Source organism: Homalodisca vitripennis, chromosome 6 (assembly GCF_021130785.1).
Source record: "Homalodisca vitripennis isolate AUS2020 chromosome 6, UT_GWSS_2.1, whole genome shotgun sequence".
Lineage (NCBI taxonomy): Eukaryota > Metazoa > Arthropoda > Insecta > Hemiptera > Cicadellidae > Homalodisca > Homalodisca vitripennis.
The window spans coordinates 157,073,061-157,096,154 of record NC_060212.1 but is presented as its reverse complement, the minus strand read 5'-3'; the positions used below and the strand labels follow the sequence as shown (position 1 = coordinate 157,096,154).

Below are 23,094 nucleotides of genomic sequence, written 5' to 3'. Positions count from 1 at the left end.
GCGGAACACACCTTCTTCCGCTGTCCGCGTTGGGAAAGGCCCCGCCTGGAGGCCACAAGAAAACTCGGGGTTTTTTCGGTGGATACGGTCTGCGAAAAGATAATGGAGGATGAGGGGAACTGGGATTGTTTGTCACAGTTCGTCCGGGGCATCCTCCTGGAAAAGAAACCCGATCTGGACCGCGAAGTGGCCCAGATCCCTTGACCGAGCGGCTGGATAAGGAGCGAGCCCCACGGGCTTAAGCCAAATTTAGGCCTAGCCTGAAGTAATGTGATAAACAATCCCAGGTTAGAATCCTAAAGAGTAGAGGAAGATCTTTTAGTGGGTAAACCCGTTTTTAGGGGAGTCCCACACTACAGGTTGGCCACCTGCGTGCGTAATTGCATTTTTCCTGCCGCTCCCTAAAAAAAAATCATGCGCTTCTATTTTTCTTTTAGACCACGACAAAAAGAACTATGTCTACGGGAAACGCTGATATACCCCGCTGACTTGCGACATTACTGCGCTGCTTTGGTTGGTCAATTGGGGTTTTAATAGTTGTCATCATCACTTAATATTTTCATCATTTATAAATTAAATTATAAAAATAAAATTGTAAACTGAGATTGAATAAAGCTAAAGACTGTAATCTCAGTTGACCATCACATTTTCTTTTGTCTAATCCTGGAATTTCTTTTGCGTCTGAAACCTGCACAGTTTCGGAACGGCAACACGTCACGGGATTTTTCAGCTGTGCATCAAACCAAATAGTTATGTTTTTAGGCTTTGTATTGTACCGATAATTCTGTTGTAAACGTGTCCATTGTTATCCACAAATGCTTCGTATGTATTGTAAATATAAATTACTGTTATGTACCTAAAGAAATAAACACTCGTAAAAGATTATCGTTATGGCTTCAAAGAATTAAAATTTGATTATGAGGAAAATAAGGTTTTATTGTAAGCTATTTTATGCGTTCTGATACGCGTACTAACAAACTCTGCAGATATTTTCTTGGAAGTTTTATCAATGGTTTATTTATATTCTTTTGTCAATTTTCAGTCACAGCATTGTAATGTAGTAGCGTCCCATCGATACCAACGACCTATCGTAAAATCCCCATATACGATACCTTTAAATAGATATATTGCAGAAGCATTCCCAAACCGACCCCGTCGGTGCGATAATACTTACCGAATTGTTGGCGTTATTAGTAAAAGTGATTAGGTACTGAAGGTACAAAAACGAATAATTTATTTTTAGTCAAAATCAAAAGTATTTCAACAAACCAAAATCAAAATTCAGAATTAACAATATTGGAGTATACAAATTAAATTGCAATGATTGTCAAAATCACTGTGTTGGACAAACTGGCCAATCCTTTAAAATTTGATTTAACGAACATATAAAAGCATTGAAGACATCATTAAATTTAAAAAATATGCTGACCACTTAAATATCACCGGCCATACATACAACATTGAAAACAATCTAGAAATTTTACACACATGCAAAAAAGTTACCTATTAATTATCAACTTTAGAACATTGTGAGATTAACAAAATTAATTCTAATGTAGGCCTACTATTAAATGAGAAAGATTTTCCAACACAACATTTATGATTCGATAAAATTTAAACGATATAAATTTAGCCACCAAGGCAGTTAAAAACACATGACAATTTGGTTTCAATTATTTATTTACTTCATTTTCTTAACCTACAAGTAGCCTACCTGATGATGAATTCGTTGAATTCGAAATGTACATTGTACAAATAAAATATATAAAAAAGTGTTAAAAGATTTATTATTTTATATTTATATCAAACACTTTTCGATGCTATATTTATAATACGATTTTTTGTTTTCCACGGCATAACTTTGTACAATTTGATCAATATGAAATGTATAAGTTAAAACTATTATTTTGGAATTACTTCAGTACTGCAAATGAAACTATTTCATGATAAAGATTTTATAACGTAAAATTAATTCAGCCGACCCTGCCCGAGGAAACCTGAAGGCCGTTGATCTTTCTCTACCACTACGGTATAAAGGGCTACCACCACAGCAACACACGTTCCCTCCAGTTTGACTGCTCCCCTGAGATCCTCCCCACTTGACTTCGTGACGTGGAGGGGCGATACAGAAATCATCTCTGTGTAATTTAATGTTACTTGTTCCAGATCAATTGATAAATTTGTAAGTGACACGACATGACGTTGCCGTGTAGCACGGTGACACGTGAAACTACTAGAGTAGCAACGCTGACCACAGTGAAGACGTAGACAATCAGAGGTCACAGCTTGTGATGTTGCCGTGTATTACAATGACACGTAAAACTACTAGAGTAGCAACGCTGACCACAGTGAAGACGTAGACAATCAGAGGTCACAGCTTGTGATGTTGCCGTGTAGCACGGTGACACGTGAAACTACTAGAGTAGCAACGCTGACCACAGTGAAGACGTAGACAATCAGAGGTCACATCTTGTGACGTTGCCGTGTAGCACTGTGACACGTGAAACTACTAGAGTAGCAACGCTGACCACAGTGAAGACGTAGACAATCAGAGGTCACAGCTTGTGATGTTGCCGTGTAGTACAGTGACACGTGAAACTACTAGAGTAGCAACGCTGACCACAGTGAAGACGTAGACAATCAGAGGTCACAGCTTGTGATGTTGCCGTGTAGCACGGTGACACGTGAAACTACTAGAGTAGCAACGCTGACCACAGTGAAGACGTAGACAATCAGAGGTCACATCTTGTGATGTTGCCGTGTAGCACGGTGACACGTGAAACTACTAGAGTAGCAACGCTGACCACAGTGAAGACGTAGACAATCAGAGGTCACATCTTGTGATGTTGCCGTGTAGCACGGTGACACGTGAAACTACTAGAGTAGCAACGCTGACCACAGTGAAGACGTAGACAATCAGAGGTCACATCTTGTGATGTTGCCGTGTAGCACGGTGACACGTGAAACTACTAGAGTAGCAACGCTGACCACAGTGAAGACGTAGACAATCAGAGGTCACAGCTTGTGATGTTGCCGTGTAGCACGGTGACACGTGAAACTACTAGAGTAGCAACGCTGACCACAGTGAAGACGTAGACAATCAGAGGTCACACAGCTCGGCGGATGTGGACAATATGGTGTCGCGTCGAGGCCACGAGCCCCGCTTATCACACACAGTCACAGATAACAGACAGTTATCGTCACCGTTATCAATCTACACAGCTGGAGTTGGAGCTTATAGCGAAAAGTATTCCCACTTTTGAACTTGTTATCTTTTAACAGACACATTTTCTCATTATGACGTTTTACGTCTATCCCTATAAATTAATCTGCTTCACGTCTGGTAGTAAATCACCTCCCTGATTCCGATTAGGATTTAGTTTTATGTAAATATTCTTTTTGTGGACTACTTTTTGAGGTATGTTATGAATGATATCTTTCGAATGGGCTAAGAAAAGAGTGTTATTCACATTTAGATAAGAAATATGTTTAGCTTTTAGAAAATGTTTGTAATGACGATTGTTGATGCAATTTATTTTGTTTGATAACAATAAAGATATTTGAATTTGAATTTGAACTCTGACAATCAGTCCCATGCCTTGTGGCTCGAAATGTGCTTCAAATCCTGACATCAAAGTTTCCCTGATCTGTATTTGTTCCAATCAGTTTTGTTTTTATTAAAACCAACGAGGACAATTATATAGTGAATTATTTTTTTGTCACTACAGTATAAGATACAAAGCCTAAAACGTAGCACTAACAGTTAATTAACTATAACATTTTTTTAAGAAATAAAACTGTAAATACTTAGCTACATTACATAAATTATGAGATCGACTCTTTGTTTTGTAGTTAATTTTAAAATAGCATAAACATTGTTATTTAATAATTAGACATTTTTTTCTGTTAGCCTATATGTATTTTATAATTCAATACAAGTCAATTAAATTCAAAATGCATGGAATTGTGGCTATCTTAATTTGATTACTAATTAATGCTTTGATGACGTTTGATAGTAATTATTTAGAAACAATAATGGCGGGAACTGAGAAGCGGTGCTGAAACGGATAAACAGCTGTTTATTTACAACGACACCTCGCCCACGTGTCTCAGTCAAACTCGCTTCTAGTTGCGTCATCTCGGCAGCGTGGTCCCCCCTCTCAACCCAACAAGAGTTGAGTATTGCGAGCAGAACTGAAAGAAATCGACCGGGACCGGAGGCGTCTTTCGTTGTTCCGCGGCTCTCGGATGTAGGTCACGGCCATTCTTGTTCTGGCGGGCAATTCCAATAGGTCACGCTACTCTTGTAGGTATAAAGGGATGCTGTTCACCCTATAAGTGTGTTGGAGTCGTGGTGATTATGTCGGAACTGTCTAATAAAAATAAAATTCGGTACTGTGAACAGCACTGCATATTCCGCGGATGAAATTATGTTTTCAAGATAAGGAAATAATAAGAGAGATTTATAGAAGAATCAGCCTGTTTTTGTTAGTATCAGATTGTAGAGTTTCCAACATTTGACATCTTTATGTGTCACAAAAATTATAACACTACGTTTCGAGGATTGGTATCTACCCTCTTCTTCAGATGTGAAATATGCGTATACTTAAAAACTTACAAATTAAAATTGTGGTAATGGTTAGGGGATTGCCAGGAATTCACCAGGGTGAATAATAAAAGTAGAGGGTGGATTCCATTATATGCTTCCAGAAATAATTTTGCTTTTCTCCGAGAGTAATTGCAGCATAGAGTAACACAATATAGCAGTGTCAGAGTGCTCTCACAACACATGTAATGTACGGTATGCATATGTTTGAGCATTTGCGGTACCTGTGAAAGAAATAAAGAGGAATTTTTATAAACATTCCATTTCATAACGTAGCATTAAACTCGTAACTTGAAATTTCAGTAGGGAGTACTAATAATAACAAAACAATTAAAAATAATACTTTTACGCACAAGTCCACTTGGGCTTTAAATTTTATTATCTCTTTTTCTAAAAAAAACACACACACACACACACTTTGTGGGGATCCTGAAAAATATTATTTAAACAGATAGTATTTTTATGTCGCGAAGTCAGGTGGACATTCAGTATTTTTTGTTATTTGACATCAATCTATTTATACAAATCTAATTTATTTATTGTTGTAATTAGTTGTAATTTTGTTAATATAAACCTACTTATCTAAAAGGATAGCATGATTATTCGTTATCTGACGCGAAACAAAACTGAAGCATGTTTAGACAAGCGGTATCTTGTTTAGTTCACGCTTCCTTCTTTGGTTACGAGATATAAAACATAGAAATTAAAAAACAAGAACCAACTACATATGTAATCTACGCACAGTTCAAAACAAATTACGTAAACAATCACTTGTTTAACAATAATATTTTGTTAAATGATAGTTTAACTTCATGATTACATTTTGAACTTAGATAAGAGATAAGACGTTTAGATGCATGTGTAGATACGCACTAAGACAATTTGTAAAACAGTAACGTATTCAAAAAGGATTTCAAGGACTTCGGATATAGTTTGACTTGTTTGCTGATAATTGAATTGGACCTGGTAAATACGTGATATCATAATTGATGTTTTCTATGATTCAAGCGCATTTTTTTGTTTATTACAGAAATAAAGCACAATAACAGATAAGCAAGGAGTGTCCATGTAAATGGTAGTAACGACCTTGTGCGTCAAAGAATTTCCCTTGAAATTGAGGGGAAACGAGAAAATCCACATACAAAACCTACTTTTCGTATGGATTGTGTTCTAAATTGCAGCCGTTTATGCTTTTTTACATTAAATAGCACAGGGTTCGTGTACGTATAACCGCTACGCGTAGATACAGGATGTAGATTAGCATTTTGCATGTTGGAAGGGAACAGTGTGTTGTGTGGTGGGGGAGAGGGAAGAGAAAGGCGTGTGTGTAGGTCGTGTCTGTCTGCTATTTGAAGCGAACTAACTTTTAGTATGAACAAGATCGTTAACTTACAGAACAATAATGTAAAAAAAACTACTTGTTATTGTTTACTTGCAGGCTACTTAATCATAACAGCATAGTTGATTTTAAATATTTTACATTCTGGCTTCGCGGAGTTTCGATGAACCCAATAAGCTACATACGACTATTTAAGGTTGACGTCATCAGTCGACACGTTGCGTGTTGTGAAGCAAGCTTCGCTGAGAGCATGCAAAGTTTCAAGTTTGTAGTTCATTTAACTGTTTCACGACCGACAAACGGACAAATATTTTTAATATCCCGGCAAACAAAACACTGAGTGATAAGCTTCAAATACGCTCTGCCAAATTCCATGGTTGGGCATGTTACATCATAGGACTCGTTCTTGTTCATGTAGAAATGAAGTTTCATGCCAAAATTCAAGTCTAGAGAGATTAATTCTTTCTCGAGATATCTTGCCATATGATACATTAATATTTTTTTTAAATTTAGTCGGGTTTGATATCAATGTTTAAATAATTAACGTCTATCTATACACCAAGTCTTTTTTTCCTATCTCTTTTAAGCCTCAGCTTCTGCTATGTAGGCTGCGATGTTCACTGGTTTATTATTATTTCTCAAAGTGCACTGTTTCGTGTCTATTCATGATTGGCCCTCCCCGGGATTTGAACCCGTGATCTCTCAGTTAGAGAGCCGAGACTATAACCATTAGTCTACGGGTCACAATAAAATGATTTATGTGTTGGGACAGTGCAGCTACATGTGTTAATATGTCAAGGTGTTAAAATTTCTTATAAATGTACTTAGTTTTTTTACAAATATATTTAACTATTTTCTCGTTTTGTCATGGTTATCCATAAGACCAACGTAAAAATATTTGCTAACGCTCAGCCAAATCCCATGGAGTCTCATGCACAGTAACCGAACTTAGTTCTGATATAAAAATGAAGCTTTATGGGTAATTTCAAGTCTGTAGGTCAGTTAGTTTTCGAGATATCGTGCGGACAGACAGACAGACAGACAGACAGACAGACAGACAGACAGACAGACGGATAGATAGACGGAAATGAAATTTTTCCAACCCCTCGAATGATAGGGTTTGTTAATGCTCAGACAAAAACTAAAACGATCTACTTATACAATATGTACTTTTAGTTTGGACATAATGAAGGTCTGAAGTAAAAGAGCACTAGATGAATCCTTTCAAGTTGCTTGGTGACATATGTCCCTTCTGGCTTAGTCGGAAGAAAGGTAGATTTGGCGTGTGACTGTAATCACGAAAAGTTAAACTTAAAATGTATTATTAGACCAGTTGAGACATTTAATTTGTACTACACTGAGTGGCCGATAACTTTCAAGGTTGGCATGTTAACATACTGGTTACAATTTCAAATGTTTAGAAACTCCATTATCTTAAAATCTTACAAGACAAAAATCCTTAATACGCACACAAAGTTTTTTGTAAACACATCGAGTTATAACGTTTTCAATTGTATATTTTGAAAACTTGAACAGCCGCCATATGGAAATCTTAAGATTATTTATCGAAAAATGTGTACGAATAAATGCTGCTTGAAGTTGCTTGACAGTTTTGTATGAAGTGTGAATTTTGATTTTTATCGTGAAATACTAGAGACAAGTTAAAATCGGCTAAACATTAAAGCAATTTTGTATTGTTCACCATTATTTTCACAATGTTACCTGAAACTTTGTGTAGGAGCTATCTGAAAACATTACGATTTATAAACAATTCACGTAGGAGCAAACATTATTGTAAATGTCTTAAGAATTATAACACACTTTTTCGTTTTGTTCTAAGATGCATAATAACTGAGATGTAACTATTTATGTTCAAACGGCCGTCACCCTCAAAGTTTTGCAAGCATAAAATTTATTTAAAATTACCTAATCTCTTAAAAATATTGTCCTTTGGGGTCTATGTAGAAAAATAGTCAAGTTAGAACTTTTGCACAGATGCAAATGACCATTATACTGAAAGTTTTTATTGGTTAAGATTGACTAACAAACTCAACCGAGCTATGTCCAGATTTCCAGGTTTCTGTACCAAGTTTAGTCTGGATATATTACAATTACAGCAGTTTACAAAGTCTGCATGATATTGCATAAGCGCAAGCACATATACATGTACGAGTATACATTTTCGAATTGTGATGGTTTTGGATTCCTGGGACCATGAATACAAAAAATCTTCTGTCATTATGTAGATTGTAATAACCAGATTTAAGTGAAATCTACCTAATTGGTTTAATAAGTGTATTATAACAATGTTTTTATTACAATCTTGTTGGAATGAAAAGTGGCCGAGCAAAAACAAAATACCGCGCAAATAAGAAATGAAAACATTATCTCTCTACTTTTCGTTTACTATGTAGGTAGAAAAAACACCATTTTCGTTTTATCCGCTTTGGAAATTAATTAAAACTGCGTAATTGACCGTTTTCGCTCATCAATTATATTCATAAAATTTGCATACAGTTTTTTATCGCTTTAAAACTGGCTGAATCGCCTTGAGCAGTTGGTTACTGCAATCATACATTGTATACACAAAATAAAAACCTTGCACCCATTTCATTTTTTACGCATCCACATTATCCAAACGAACAAATAAAACGAACGATTAGGTTATACCTAATCGATAAACTAATCGTTTTAGCGGAATGTGGATTAATTGAAAATAAAAAAAACTCTGTAATTATTAGTAAAAGATGCTCATAGCGGTGAGGAGCTCAAGCTCTGTTTTGTCTAAAACAGGTTAAGGAATTATCGAAAAACAGCGTATGATATCGGGTTGGAATGTTCAGTTGCCTTTATGAATATTTACCTAATGTAGTAATTATTTGTTTTTTTACATTGTGTTTTGTTTGGTATGTTTAACAACTTTCACATCAACCATGGTAGCAGCGTTAGCCAATTAAGATTCAATTAGACAAGGGAAAGTAACTGAGCTTAAGCCTAAGGACAAAATGTTCCTTAATATAAGGTGTATGCCTTAACCACACAATAAATATAACCCCACTATAGCGCCCTGCTAAATACTCTTAACATTTTGGGGCCTATTCCAAGTATTAACTTAGTTTTTTATATTAAAAAAAATTGAAACATTCAGCTATGAGTTTTGTTATTTATTTTCGTTACAAAAATAAGGATTGCGTTATGAATTATGTCATTTGTACCAAATCATACATCTTAGTAAATATTAATGGTATACCTATATTGTACGATAAGAAATACGCCTGTGAAGTCTAAAAATACAATGAAAGGACAACCATCTCCAACAGTTTTAAACAAAACAATGTACGTCATCGTCTGTGAAGATACAGTGCAATTGGACTTTATCTTCCTATAAATATCGGACTGTTTCCTACAGATCGTCCTATAGTGAATACATAATTTGACACAATCTCCTGGACCCTTGCTTTCGACTTCGAGCACTGGGGTAGGACGCGTCGTTATTTAAATAACTAAAGGATTGAAAAACAGTTTCGGCATTTTAGCTGTCAATAAGAATGTGGTTCACTTTGTATAAAGAGAGGCAAAGGATTCTAGGGTAAGCATTGCTATCAGTAACCTTCCACTTTATTAAATGCACTTGGCTACAAATTGATGGACACACCTTTCTTGACTTAACTGGTACCTCTGGGTTGCAGGAACCATGATCCCCAAATCCGGCGGGGACTACGCCTACATCAGTGAAGCCTTTGGACCGCTCCCAGCCTTCCTATACCTGTGGGTAGCTCTGCTTGTCATCGTGCCCACAGGCAACGCTATCACAGCCCTCACATTCGCCCAGTACATCCTGCAGCCCCTCTGGGCCAACTGCAACCCGCCCTACGAGGCTATCAGGCTTCTGGCTGCCGTCATCACCTGTGAGTTCTACAATAATAGTTTTGCTAAGCTGACAGAGAGTTGAGGTTGAGAAAGTGAATCTCTAGAGATTCTGGAGATTACAGCTTCCCAGCGGATTCGAAGAAGGTTCTAAAATTTTGGACCTTACGTTTAAAATCCATCTCATTACGTTCAATTTAATAAATAGATCGGATGGTGAGTAACAGAGATGGTAACTTCTTATAAAACGTTATCAGAGCCAAAATAAATTTGCATACCTACTCATCTTCTTCTATCTATATATATAAAAATGAATGTTTGTATGTTTGTCCTTTATGGAATCGTGAACTATTGGACCGATCATGATGAAAATTTGTACGTATATGTATTTTTCCACGGAGAAGGTTTATAAGCTATGCCCATCCCTTTCCCGATTCAGGATTCCGCCCCACTGGTTACAGAAATACCCATAAGAAATGCATTGCAGCAAACATATGTTAACGTCTTTTCAAATTTTTAATCAGCTGTTCTTTGTAAACATATATTACACTTATAGTTTTAAAGCATAGAGTAAGCTTAAGAGAAACGACAAATTTTGTTTAAACTGTTTTTGCAATCACTGTTAAACATAGACTTTACTATCCAGATAATACAATTCAAATTTGACGTAAAAATTCACCTTTAACTGCAATATTTATTTAATATAAACCATGCTCATGCTTGATCAGAAGAGTAATGCAGATATCATAATTACTATCTTACGTTGGCTACAAATATAAAGAATGTTATAAAATCAACCTTAGTTGTTTTTTTTTTGACAGAAGTATGGTTCTCAAAACTCCGTGTGTACATATTCTCTCGATCGAGACAACAAAGCAAGCTCAATCGTGGCATCGGAGATATAACTAATTTAATCTAAAATTTATTATAGTAAAAAAAAAATTTACTAAGTAATATAAGGACTTCGGTTCTTAAGATTTGCGTGCGAAGCCGTGGGTAACAGCTAGATAGAGGCAGGAATATGGTACATACCTTCATAATACGCCCAAGAGGCTCACGATGGAACGACTATCAATTATCTCAGCAATGTTTAGAATGTGATAGAAAAAGAATAAGTGAATATAGTGTACTGTTTTCAACGGGAAATTGCGTGCGAAGCCGCGGGCAACTTTTGCAAAAAATTATTGAAATGCGCAGCAAAGCGCGCCGGGCCCGCTAGTAGGTTTATAGATTCTAAGAGATTATTTACTCGTAGCTACATTCTGAGAAAATATGGACGCTATTTTAAACCTTGAGGATCGTCTAAAGACCGAATAAGCAGTGTCCGTCTATCACAACTTTTTCTGACAAATTCCATGGAATAATGGGCGAACTAAGTATGGAATATTGTATAATGGTCAATCTCAATAGGCTTTCATCAAACCAATTCACCGATTCTGATACTTTTCTACAAATCTGAAAAAGGTTACCGAGACTGATAAGTTGAATGAGATTTTAAGAGAAGTGAGTGAGATATATAAATTTAATACCATTTTAATAAAACCCGATCAAAAAAAATACTTTTAAGTGTAAAACTGCGGTAGAATTGCTCTGCAGTAGTAAGATTAAGCTAAAAAATAAAGATAAAAAACAATTAAAAAAAAAAAAAAAAACATGTCCAGCCAGAGTTTTTTCAAGAAGCTTTGTTAAAAACGTGAATGTTATGTGTTTCATTGTTATGTGAAACGTATATTATTAACATTCACGTTTTTAACAATTGCAAGAGGTCCCTTTACAGACAACATTAAAAGCGAGTAAAACACTTAGCCACACACATTTAATATCTTATTAGTTTAAAATGTAAGTATACAGCAGTTTTTTTTAATTGATACTTTCTTTATAAATGAGAGCCACTTACAAGACGTAAGAAAATACATCATAACTTAACCAATAAGTTTCAACTATGATTTAGTGTTTAATATTTACGAATCTGACGCTTTTATTACAGCAATAATTTTTAAAGTGTTCACGTAGAGATTAGGAGTGTTAATCAATTAGGTGCATATTTCACATGAATATTTTCTAATTAATCATAGTTATTGTGTAAAAGTGAAAAGGCATTTCCCCGCTCCATTTTTTTACAATCTGAAAATTAAGAGTGACATCTGAATAATTTAAAACAAACCCGTGTCATTTCCTATCTTACGTACATTATTTAACGTGGTGATTTCTAATGTACCAGTAATACAAGTACAAGACTTCTTACTATGTTTTTATTTTGTTTATTGAAACAATCCTTGTTTACACATACAATAAATTTAAAATACTTCAGTAACTGCATAGTAGTATTTTCTATTTCACGTAAATACATTTCATCTGCTTAAAGGATACAAAATATAGTTTTGACCATATTTTTACGAAAATAATGTCATTTTTATTAATAAATTAGGGATTAAGCCATATAGGCCTAAAGTAATGACTCAAAAACAATTATTATTAGTAATACTAAAAACAATTCTGCTGAATGTGTAAGATGTAAGCTCTATTCATAAGATTGCAACAAAAATATTTTTCTCTTTGGGACAAACAGATTACAAATATTCAGATTACACGTTCAGATTTTGGGTCAAAAAGGGCCTAATGAAAAATGAATACCTATTAAACTTATTTTACTACAGTTTAGAATGTATACACTTTTTAACTATTGATTATCTGAAATTACTTAATATGGATAGTAAACATCAAGTAAATACTTCTAATCTTCATAGGACAAATAGGTAACACAATCTGAGTAATGAAAGTACGAAATATCTACAAATAGGAGACGATAGTGATACCGTATCTACCTTTGAAGATTGTGAAAAAGAAAACCATTATAAGTGATAAGCAATTGCAATACAGGTTCCTCATAGACCTTTTAAACAGTCTAACCTTTTTGAGTCATTTCACACGATTTAGTTAATTATTTTGCTTCAATGGATAATTAAAAATATTTGTTTATAAAATACAAAATAAATATTTACCTGGATAAATTTATCACCCAAGCGTTATAAAGTAATTTTGAATTAAAAACATAATTAACTTTAAAGACTCATTAAACTCCCAAAGCTGTAATGTTATGGTCGCAGCAAAACATATGTAGTCTACCAAGAAGCTTTGATTTTTCCATAATTATTCGATTTGGCGTTGTGTGTAGTAATTCAAGCCTCAACATTGTATATCCCACAAATAATGGTCAATTTGTGCCAATGTACCAAAATCTAAAATTTTTTTAAGTTTTCTAAAAATCATCATAGCAATAGGATATGGGAGTAATTGTAATAATAATACAAGTCAGCAATTTTACACAGTGGAATAATGTATACCTCACATAGTTTGGTTTTCAGGGTGGAATCTTAGAAAGGTAAAATGATGATCATTTACACATGTAAACTTAGTTTCTAACTTTAGGATTTGCTTCTTCTTATAAAACCGAACTTTCTATATGATTTTTTTAATGAAACCATATTAATTAATTGTTATTTAGCTGCAAAAAATCGATTTACGGACACTCTTAATATTGCTTTGACCAGTCTAGAGCCATTAGCAGACCAAATGTTCAACATTGTGGTTAACCGCATATAGAACAAGGCTCGGCGATCGTTGAAAGACTCACCGTTCATGAACAGCTGATTGTTAATTAACTTTTTGAGTGACAAAATTGCATTTCAATTGAGTAGTTAAAGCCCGTTTTTGTATACACAATGAAAATGGTTAATCCACCAAAACTATTTTTAAATGTCTGATGTTCCTTCATTCAGCCAGATTGCCTCAACGAAAGGGAATAACTCGACTTCGCTTCAATAAAAGTACATCCAAACGTCTCCTAGTTGGATTTAAGTTTTGGATTCGCTGTAAAACCGAGAAGTAAAATCTGTGCAAAATGTTATATTGCAATAGAAATATGTACAGTTGTATTACAGGAGATAAATAAAATTGGAAAGGACACACCAATCTAGATAACTCACAATAACCCGTTCTCGATTATGCCCTGTATTAAGATTGCTTTGTAGTTTCTATTAAATTAATATTGTTGTCTTTTTTATAGGAAACAATTAAATTCATAGAAACTACAGAGCAATCTGAATAACTTATTCTCGAGGAACAATAGAGCATAATAGAATCATACAAGTTACATGTGGTTCATGCTTGCAAGAGAAGTGAATTAAAATTGAACTTTGTTAATAACTTTAATTGAGATTTGGAAAAGTAGTAATTTATTAATATTTAACTGGAACTGTTTTATTGAGAATTATTAATTGGAAATTAATTGAACGTTAATAATTGTTTGAGAGAGTTGTAATTTGAATTGTAGAGACTTGAAAGTTAAGGTTCAAACAGTGTTAAGAGAAGTTTAAATTTTTATTTTGAATTTTGAGTGAACTTAGAAGTGAACATTTTTATTTTAGTTATTTCCCAGTGGTATTTGATTTTTATTTCAAAACCTTATTATTTTATTTTATAAGAGAGCTCTGATTTTTAGTTAAATATATGTGATTAATATTTTTATTTCTTGCCAAAGGAATTTTTAAATTTACTAAAAGGTTTGTCAATTCTTTGTAATTCTGAAACGTTGAACTTATTAATTTGCCAGTTTAAAATAAATCCATCATTTTTATTTAGAACTGTGATTTTTATTTTAGACAAACCAGATAATATTTAATAGTTAACAAATTTAGTAATAAATTGTACTTAATATTCACTAGGAGCTTACTAATCAAAAAAATATTTTATATCGTCTTGGATGTCTTATTGATAATTTAAATATTAATACTCTGGAAAATTAATATCTACAATCCAAGTCGTTATAGCCCCCCAACGAAAAGTTTGGTTACGGCACTGAATAAGAAGTAAGTTAATGGTTCCTTTGTGCCGTAAGCCGGTACAATCCAATGTCAATGACATACTTATTGATGTGTTAAACGACTCCAACCGCTGATTTCCGGACAACCCAGAATAGCTCGGAATCGTCGGTCTAGAGATACGAACTAGGCCACAAGTAGTCAAGGTAACTTGCATACCACAGCAGGATCTGGATGTTATCCAGGAATAATTGACACTTGTTTGTTGTGTCTTCGCACATGTCAAACCTAATAAAAATACGCGAAGTTATCTTTGAAAACTTGAAGTTGTCATTTGGTTTGGGATTATAAAAGTGACTTCCTTAGGATGAATACTTGAATTAGAGGTTTGCGTCATTATCATAGAGTGTGTCTAAAAAAACTTTAAAATCCCGCAAATTTGACATCAAGGTCGTGTTTGACACTTTACATAAAATTCAAATAGGTATTAAAAAAATTGTAAATGTAGGTATTGTAAATGTAAACCTTAAAATAATTATTTTAAACACATAAGCGCTTGTGATGAATATGGTACTTGATATGGGCTGGGACGGGCTTCACGCTTAATACGTTTCTTAATGGCCGTCGAGTAATAAACTTCCCGCGTTAACAGGGGCGGATCCAGGAGAGGGTCATGGAGGGCCAACCCCCCCAGAGATTTTGAAAATTATATTTGATGAATAAATTTTATTGCTTTCGTATAGTAACCATACAAAATAAAACAATCTTTTGTATAGGCCTACACTATTAAAGTACACTACAAAAACTACAGTACTAAAATTGCGCGTTAGGCCTTTTTCAAAACACCGCAGGTTCGCCTAGCCACTAAAAAAGTAAATCATCTTTCAATTAATCGCTTATTATAATTATTACGTTCTAGAAAGCCCTGTTGTAAACTAGTGTTGTAATATTCACACAACTGCCACATTATATACCATAAGATGATACTCGTAGTTGAGTACGGCTTATATTAGTTTACCTGTGAGTATTATAATATACAGCATGTTCCAAAAACTATTAATTACGAACCACTAGTGCACTATAACACAATACATATTGAAGGCTTGGCTGCTTGGCTTTATTATTTATTAATAACTAGCTGTATCCCGCGGCTTCGCACGCTTTTCGTAAGCTTTGCCCGTGTATGTGTACTTCTGGTTCGAGTGAATTATATTTCCAGTGCCGATGTAGAGTTTGCCTTGTTGCCACGATCAAGAAAATCTGTGTATGTTTATAGCCATCATACACTTACATGTAATTTATTATAAAATGGTCTAACACTCAAACTTTAAGTTCAATCAGAAATTTATCTTCAAGACAAATATACATCATGACTTCAATATAGTGTTTGGTTATTTAATATACATAACTGTCTCGTAATTGCAGTTTTTAGTTTGCAGGCGCTTTGAAAACTTGTATCTTTTGCAGCACTGCCTGGTGGCGAATTACATCAATGGGCATAGTATATAAACCTTCTCTGTGGAAAAATACATATACATACAAATTTTCATAATGGCCGGTTAAATAGTTTATGATTCTATGAAGGACAAACACACAAACATTCATTTATATATATATACTAGCGGGCCCGGCGCGCTTTGCTGCGCATTTCAATATTTTTTTGCAAAAGTTGCCCGCGGCTTCGCACGCAATTTCCCGTTGAAAACAGTACACTATATTCACTTATTCTTTTTCTATCACATTCTAAACATTGCTGAGATAATTGATAGTCGTTCCATCGTGAGCCTCTTGGGCGTATTATGAAGGTATGTACCATATTCCTGCCTCTATCTAGCTGTTACCCACGGCTTCGCACGCAAATCTTAAGAACCGAAGTCCTTATATTACTTAGTAAATTTTTTTTTTACTATAATAAATTTTAGATTAAATTAGTTATATCTCCGATGCCACGATTGAGCTTGCTTTGTTGTCTCGATCGAGAGAATATGTACACACGGAGTTTTGAGAACCATACTTCTGTCAAAAAAAACAACTAAGGTTGATTTTATAACATTCTTTATATTTGTAGCCAACGTAAGATAGTAATTATGATATCTGCATTACTCTTCTGATCAAGCATGAGCATGGTTTATATTAAATAAATATTGCAGTTAAAGGTGAATTTTTACGTCAAATTTGAATTGTATTATCTGGATAGTAAAGTCTATGTTTAACAGTGATTGCAAAAACAGTTTAAACAAAATTTGTCGTTTCTCTTAAGCTTACTCTATGCTTTAAAACTATAAGTGTAATATATGTTTACAAAGAACAGCTGATTAAAAATTTGAAAAGACGTTAACATATGTTTGCTGCAATGCATTTCTTATGGGTATTTCTGTAACCAGTGGGGCGGAATCCTGAATCGGGAAAGGGATGGGCATAGCTTATAAACCTTCTCCGTGGAAAAATACATATACGTACAAATTTTCATCATGATCGGTCCAATAGTTCACGATTCCATAAAGGACAAACATACAAACATTCATTTATATATATATATATATATATATAGGTATATATATGTATATATATATAGGTATGTATATATATATATATATACATTAAATTGTATATATGGCAATAGCCTTATTTAATTTCAATAAAGATTGAATCACAAAAAGTACTTGCTCCGCCGGGAGTCGAACCCGGATCTCTCACTTGCCGGGTGAATGTGCTACCATTACACCACAGAGCGCTTACTTTTTCCGATTCAATTATTTTGTATTTGGCCGTATCTTTCACATATACTGCTAAATATAGATAGCATATATATATATATATGTTATAATATATATATTATATATATATAATATGTTATAATATATATATATATATATATATATATATATATATATATATATATATATATATAATAATAAGTTCAAAACATTTCTGTAGCAGCACAACGAAAAGGAATTATCCGATAATTGGTAAAATGACTTGTGAATCCAGCAATGTTATTTACCAATTGTCATGTAAAGACTGTCCGAAGGACTACATTGGTCAGACTATAACTCCATTGCACATTAGAATGAACAAAAATCGCAGCGATACAAATCTTGAAATTAAATCAAATCCTATTTCGGCCCACGCAATGGAGCATAACAAAAAATTCGATGAATGCTTTTCTCTAAAAAGTATTAACAAAATTCAGAACCCCCATAAACTTAAAATAAATTATTTAGAAATAGCTCATCAGGGGGTGCTACAAACTAAACATCCGGATGGTCTAAATTTGAGATACGGATAGCAGTATGTATAAATTACACGTTACAATTTTAATTTATAGTTTTATATTCCTTGTAATAAGCAAAATTATTTACTCTTTGTACGTAATTCAAAATTAGTTTTATTAACATATGATGTTTCTTTTGTTTATTATTTTTTGTTGATATATTTGCTTATTTACATACTGTATATCTCTTGAAAATGTCTTATGACGAAATATAGAGAATTTTTATGTTCTTTTCTTCTATTCTTTTCTATTCTTATTGAAGATATATATATATATATATATATATATATATATATATATATATATATATATATATATATAGATGTAAAGAGATCACAATTAATGATGTTAATACTATGTTGTCACAAGAAACTAATCCTCTATACGAATGTGAATTTTAAACAATATATCTCAGGTATCAGTGCATTAAACAGCAGTTTATTTGTCACACATCCGACTTGCAATATGTCTCATACTATAGTAGGTTAAACACGTGTGGTGACTTGGACAACTATTTGCAGACGATGTGTTAAGTACTAGTTATGTTATAACAGTTTAAGAGCGTATTATAAGTATGTAAAATATATTCGTATATAAAAATATCCCCCCCCTTCTGCTAAATGCGAATCAGTCATTACGTCATGTAATGGTTTTCATCGTAACGCGCTAGAGTTGTAGTGTTTCCTTAGACCATGTAATAGATCCATATGTTACTTGACGCCTCAATTGCTTTGTTAACACATTTCTATCAATGTTAGATAAAAAATATATCATCTTTAATTTTTTAATGTCTTTAACTATATTTTCTCCATGGGTCACATAAATTGTTTTACATAGCGCATTTCGTAAAGCTTATATTAACCAAAACTACGAACGCTTCCTGTTTATTTAAATGAGTACACTTTTTCTGTTTGAGAACATTGTTCGTGGCATTTGTCAATTTAAAATTAGTTATTTATTCAAACTGTTGTAAAAATTTATTTTTCTGTAAAGAAAGAAAATATTAATTTTCTAAAAAGAATATTCGTGGACAACAATTATAAGGTGTGATTATTTAAAAAGTAGGCCTAATTTACTCTTTTAGTGGTTACTTCTCTGATTAAAAATTAAGCTTAAATAATGGGAGTTTCATTACAATTTAGCTTGTTTATTTCTGCGTTTAGAATCATAAAGAAAATCACTTACAAACAATAAAGTTTTTTATGGTGGTAAGGACGAAAAAAGGTACCAGTTTGGCGTAGTAGGTAGATCCTCGACGCATGCCCATATCAGAGTTATGGAGGAATTTTCAACAGGATCTGGACATTCTTATAAACCTAGCCAAACGAGCTGCTTGTGTCAGTAAAATTTAGTGCCAGTGCAGACAGTTCCTCGATACTCGACGGTCATTATTGCGCCAAACCTGTCTTCGAAGTTCTCCAAGTATGAGAATAAGTATGGGAATTTTAACTGCTGTTAACTGGGTTATAAAAGTTCTTACATTGAAAAATAGTCTTCAAATTGCAAAAAAGGGTTATTCATCAAGTGTTTGACCTTGGGAGCAGGGAGAGCTGTCGGTAGGTGTTTATCCGAGAACGTATCCTAACCCTTTCCTTCATTTGTATCTATTCTGTATCAGTTCACTCTTTAAACATATTCAAGATTTTCCTAACCAGAATAATATATATTTTCCTATACACAATCATATATATTCTCCCAGAAATAAAAAGCGTTTTATTGTACCCCATCGTAATAATAACATGTTCCGAAAATCAATAGAATATCTAGGACCTTAAGTTTATAATAAAATGACAGATTATTTAAAAACCAGCCATTCCCTTTCATATTTAAAAATAAGCTTCAAGCCTTCCTAGTAAAAAACTATTTTTATCCACTCTGAATTTTTTCCCATGCACCCATACCAGTAAAACACACCCAGAGTACAATACATGACATTTTAATCTATTGCTTAGTTTCAATTAGTCAATCAGATTTATTACTACACTAATAATATAAACACATTTTTAGGTTAAGTTTAGCATTTAGTTGCATTATGTATAGTGGTACTGAGTATTCTTAATACATGTAAAGGTCCATGAGAAATAATATATTTTGATTTTTTATTGATAATGGTCATTAAATATTGGGATGATACAGTTACATTTGTTTGTGTTAAATTATAACGATGCCTATTGAAATGTAAGTTTAATTTTTTATTTATTTAAATAATCAGTATTGTTTTATTTTAAAATGTAACTGTCCAGTTCTTCAAAAAATCGATAATAGGAAGCTAGGGAGTGGTATAGCGTCTGAGAAATTTCGCTCTCAAGAAATTGTTGTCTGTGACTAGAGGCCGTGCCCTCGCCCCGCGCCGCGCATCCGTTATAAGATTAACCTCAGATTATCCTTTGATTGATAGTAACGGTCATCCTTCTCTCAATTATTCGCCGCCTTCTCCTTCGTTTGTTGTTCAGGATGCGCGAGATCGCTTAGCCAAAAGTGTTCTAAAAAGTCATAATATTTGGGGCCTGACCAAATTGCATTATTTATATATAAAATGCACTTAGATTTATATGAAGTTTTTATTTAGTTTATTAGTCAGGAGAAAGCGTATTTAATATTTCATACGCCCCAGCTCAAGCAATATCTTTATAGTTTAACCAATATTTGGTTAATAATTATAGTAACCGTTAAACCATAAAACTATTCGTCACAATGATCTTTTACTAGGTGTTGCAAAAATCACGTAATTGTAGTCTAGGAACCGAAAACTAATTTGGATTATATAAAAACACATAACGTAGTTTTACTGTACAACTATTAATTAATTACTTATAAGAACTTACCACTATTTAAATAGGTATTATATTTTATAAAACTATTGTTACATTAAAAATATGAGATATATATATATATATATATATATATATATATATATATATATATATATATATTTTTTTTTTTTTTTTTTTTTTTTTTTTGAGGGCTCTGTGGTGTAATGGTAGCAAATTCACCCGGCAAGTGAGATATCCGGGTTCGAGTCCCGGCGGAGCAAGTATTTTTTGTGATTCAATATTTATTGAAATTATATATATATATATATATATATATATATACACACACACAAAAACCTTTTTGCATAATAATAAAATACATTTTTAACATTAAACGCCGAAACAAGTAGCCCTAAGACATAAAGTATTTCTTTAAAACATCATTAATAGTAAAATTCATAATAGATTTCAATTATGAATAGTCAGTAATCTATGGGATGCCTGCAAACCCTCTTTGCACTTTTGGACTTTTCGTTGCAGAAGGCTATTTTGTAGTTGTGGAATATCTTGTCTAAGGGATATCCAAGGGGGGTCCAAGGGGTCCAGTCTTTCAGATTTCCAATTTTTTAAATTACTTTTTTAGTAAACGATTATTATTGTTTAAATAATTCAGTATTACTGACACGTATTGCTGAAATATCGTTCTCAACAAAACGGGTCAAAAACTTTTTAAGGAACAAAATAGGGCCTTACTCTCTGTCCACTACGGGAAAATATCAATTGTCTGGACCCTCCCCCTCCCAATTTTTTTTCTGACTACGTTCTTGCCCTTAGAATGCATTAAGTGGAATCTACTGTTCACAAGAACAGTAGATACTTAGATACTGCTTAAGATACCTTAATTTGAAAATATTCGGAAAGGACTTTAAGCATTTACAATATAGTACAGTACTTTTACTTCCAACTGAGTAAAGCATGCGGCAATTTCACAAACCGGTATATTTGTTCGTTTCGATCCAGACACGGTATTTTTTACTGGTGACTGTTCAGGGTTTTTGAGTACCCTCTTAAATAATCTAGCTCCAACAAAAACCACTGTAGAACAGAACTGCCGCGCAATTACGCATTTGTCTCGCTCCCTCCCTCCTTCTTCCTGACCAAGTGATAGAATGAGACCCATGACCTTGGACTGCCAAATTGCTATTCATTGCAGTTTTTTGTTTGAGGTTGTTCACCTTTCTTTAGCTTTCTTCTTGAAGTGGCCGCACGCAATGGCATATCCAGAATTAGACTTAGGGAGAAAAGAGACTGAACCCGTTAGTTCATATTTCATTTGTGACAAGGGAGGCAAATTTCATTTCTCTTTTTTTAACTGCGTATTAAAGGGCGTTTGGAGAATGTGGACACTATCTTCGAGAAATGGTTAGTTGATTAGATGAAACAAAAGTATTGTATGAGAAGACATGCCATCCAGTGCTAAAGTCTGTCGCCGCTTGAAACGCTGTGGTCATGTGCTCCCTAGCGGCAATAGATAAACACAGTTGTTATAAATACTACTGAAAAGTATTAAACATTTTATTTTGAAAACATTGTGATAGTAATAAAAATATCCAATATTTAAAATTTAATCAATCAAAATGAAAAAGGTTTCGAGAAGGTTTAAACAGGTTACAACCCAAAGCAAAAGATGTTGTAGCACGCTAAATTTACAAATCGCCGCAAGAATGTATGTTGCATGATTGTCTCAATAATGGATGCAAGGTCTATCCTATCCTACATAAAATTAAAGACACGTAGCGCCTAGTGGTGACCTAAACGTATAATTTTACTTTTCCTACTCTTATAGATGGTACAATATGTTATCGTATCCGGGAAGTCCCTTAATTTGGTTCTTTGGAAATAATGGATATTACTATTAATAAGTTCAATGAACATATTGAATTTCAACAAATTTAAAGTAATAGAAACTATTTTTATAATTGTTTTTTACCTTTAGCTCGTTCGTGACAGTAGATAAGGTAATCTGACAAAAAAGTTAAATGTATGTCTAAATTTCAACCCTGATTAAAGTAGACTGTTATTGTTATCTTACCTGCACAGGGCTGCGCCAAACCGATTGGAACTACGGAATTTCGCCTAAACCAGCATATTTTAGACATTATTTTTAAGTTTTCAAAACTGAAAATACAAAAAAAAGGTAAGATTGCATGGAAAATGCCGTATATATTATTACTTCATTACGCTACATATGTAGCCTACTATGTAACATGTTAAAATGCCATATTAAAATACTAATATGGCATTTTAACTTAATGGCTTAAATGGCTTTATCTTAAGAACTAAAAAACAAATCCTTTACCTTTTACCTTGAGTTTATAGATTATTAAATGTGCGGGTGTGTAGGGTGTAGTTTTATAGAAAAATGGGCGTATATT

At 33.5% G+C, this 23,094-nt stretch overlaps 1 protein-coding gene across 1 annotated transcript in view; it reads left to right on the top strand.

Annotated features, from left to right (window-relative positions):
- The window catches only part of LOC124365057 (Y+L amino acid transporter 2-like), a 61,578-nt gene that overhangs the window by 10,983 nt on the left and 27,501 nt on the right, over window positions 1-23,094 (top strand). The window contains 1 exon segment of the mRNA XM_046820974.1: window positions 9,635-9,853. Within this exon segment, the coding sequence (XP_046676930.1) occupies window positions 9,635-9,853 (219 nt within the window).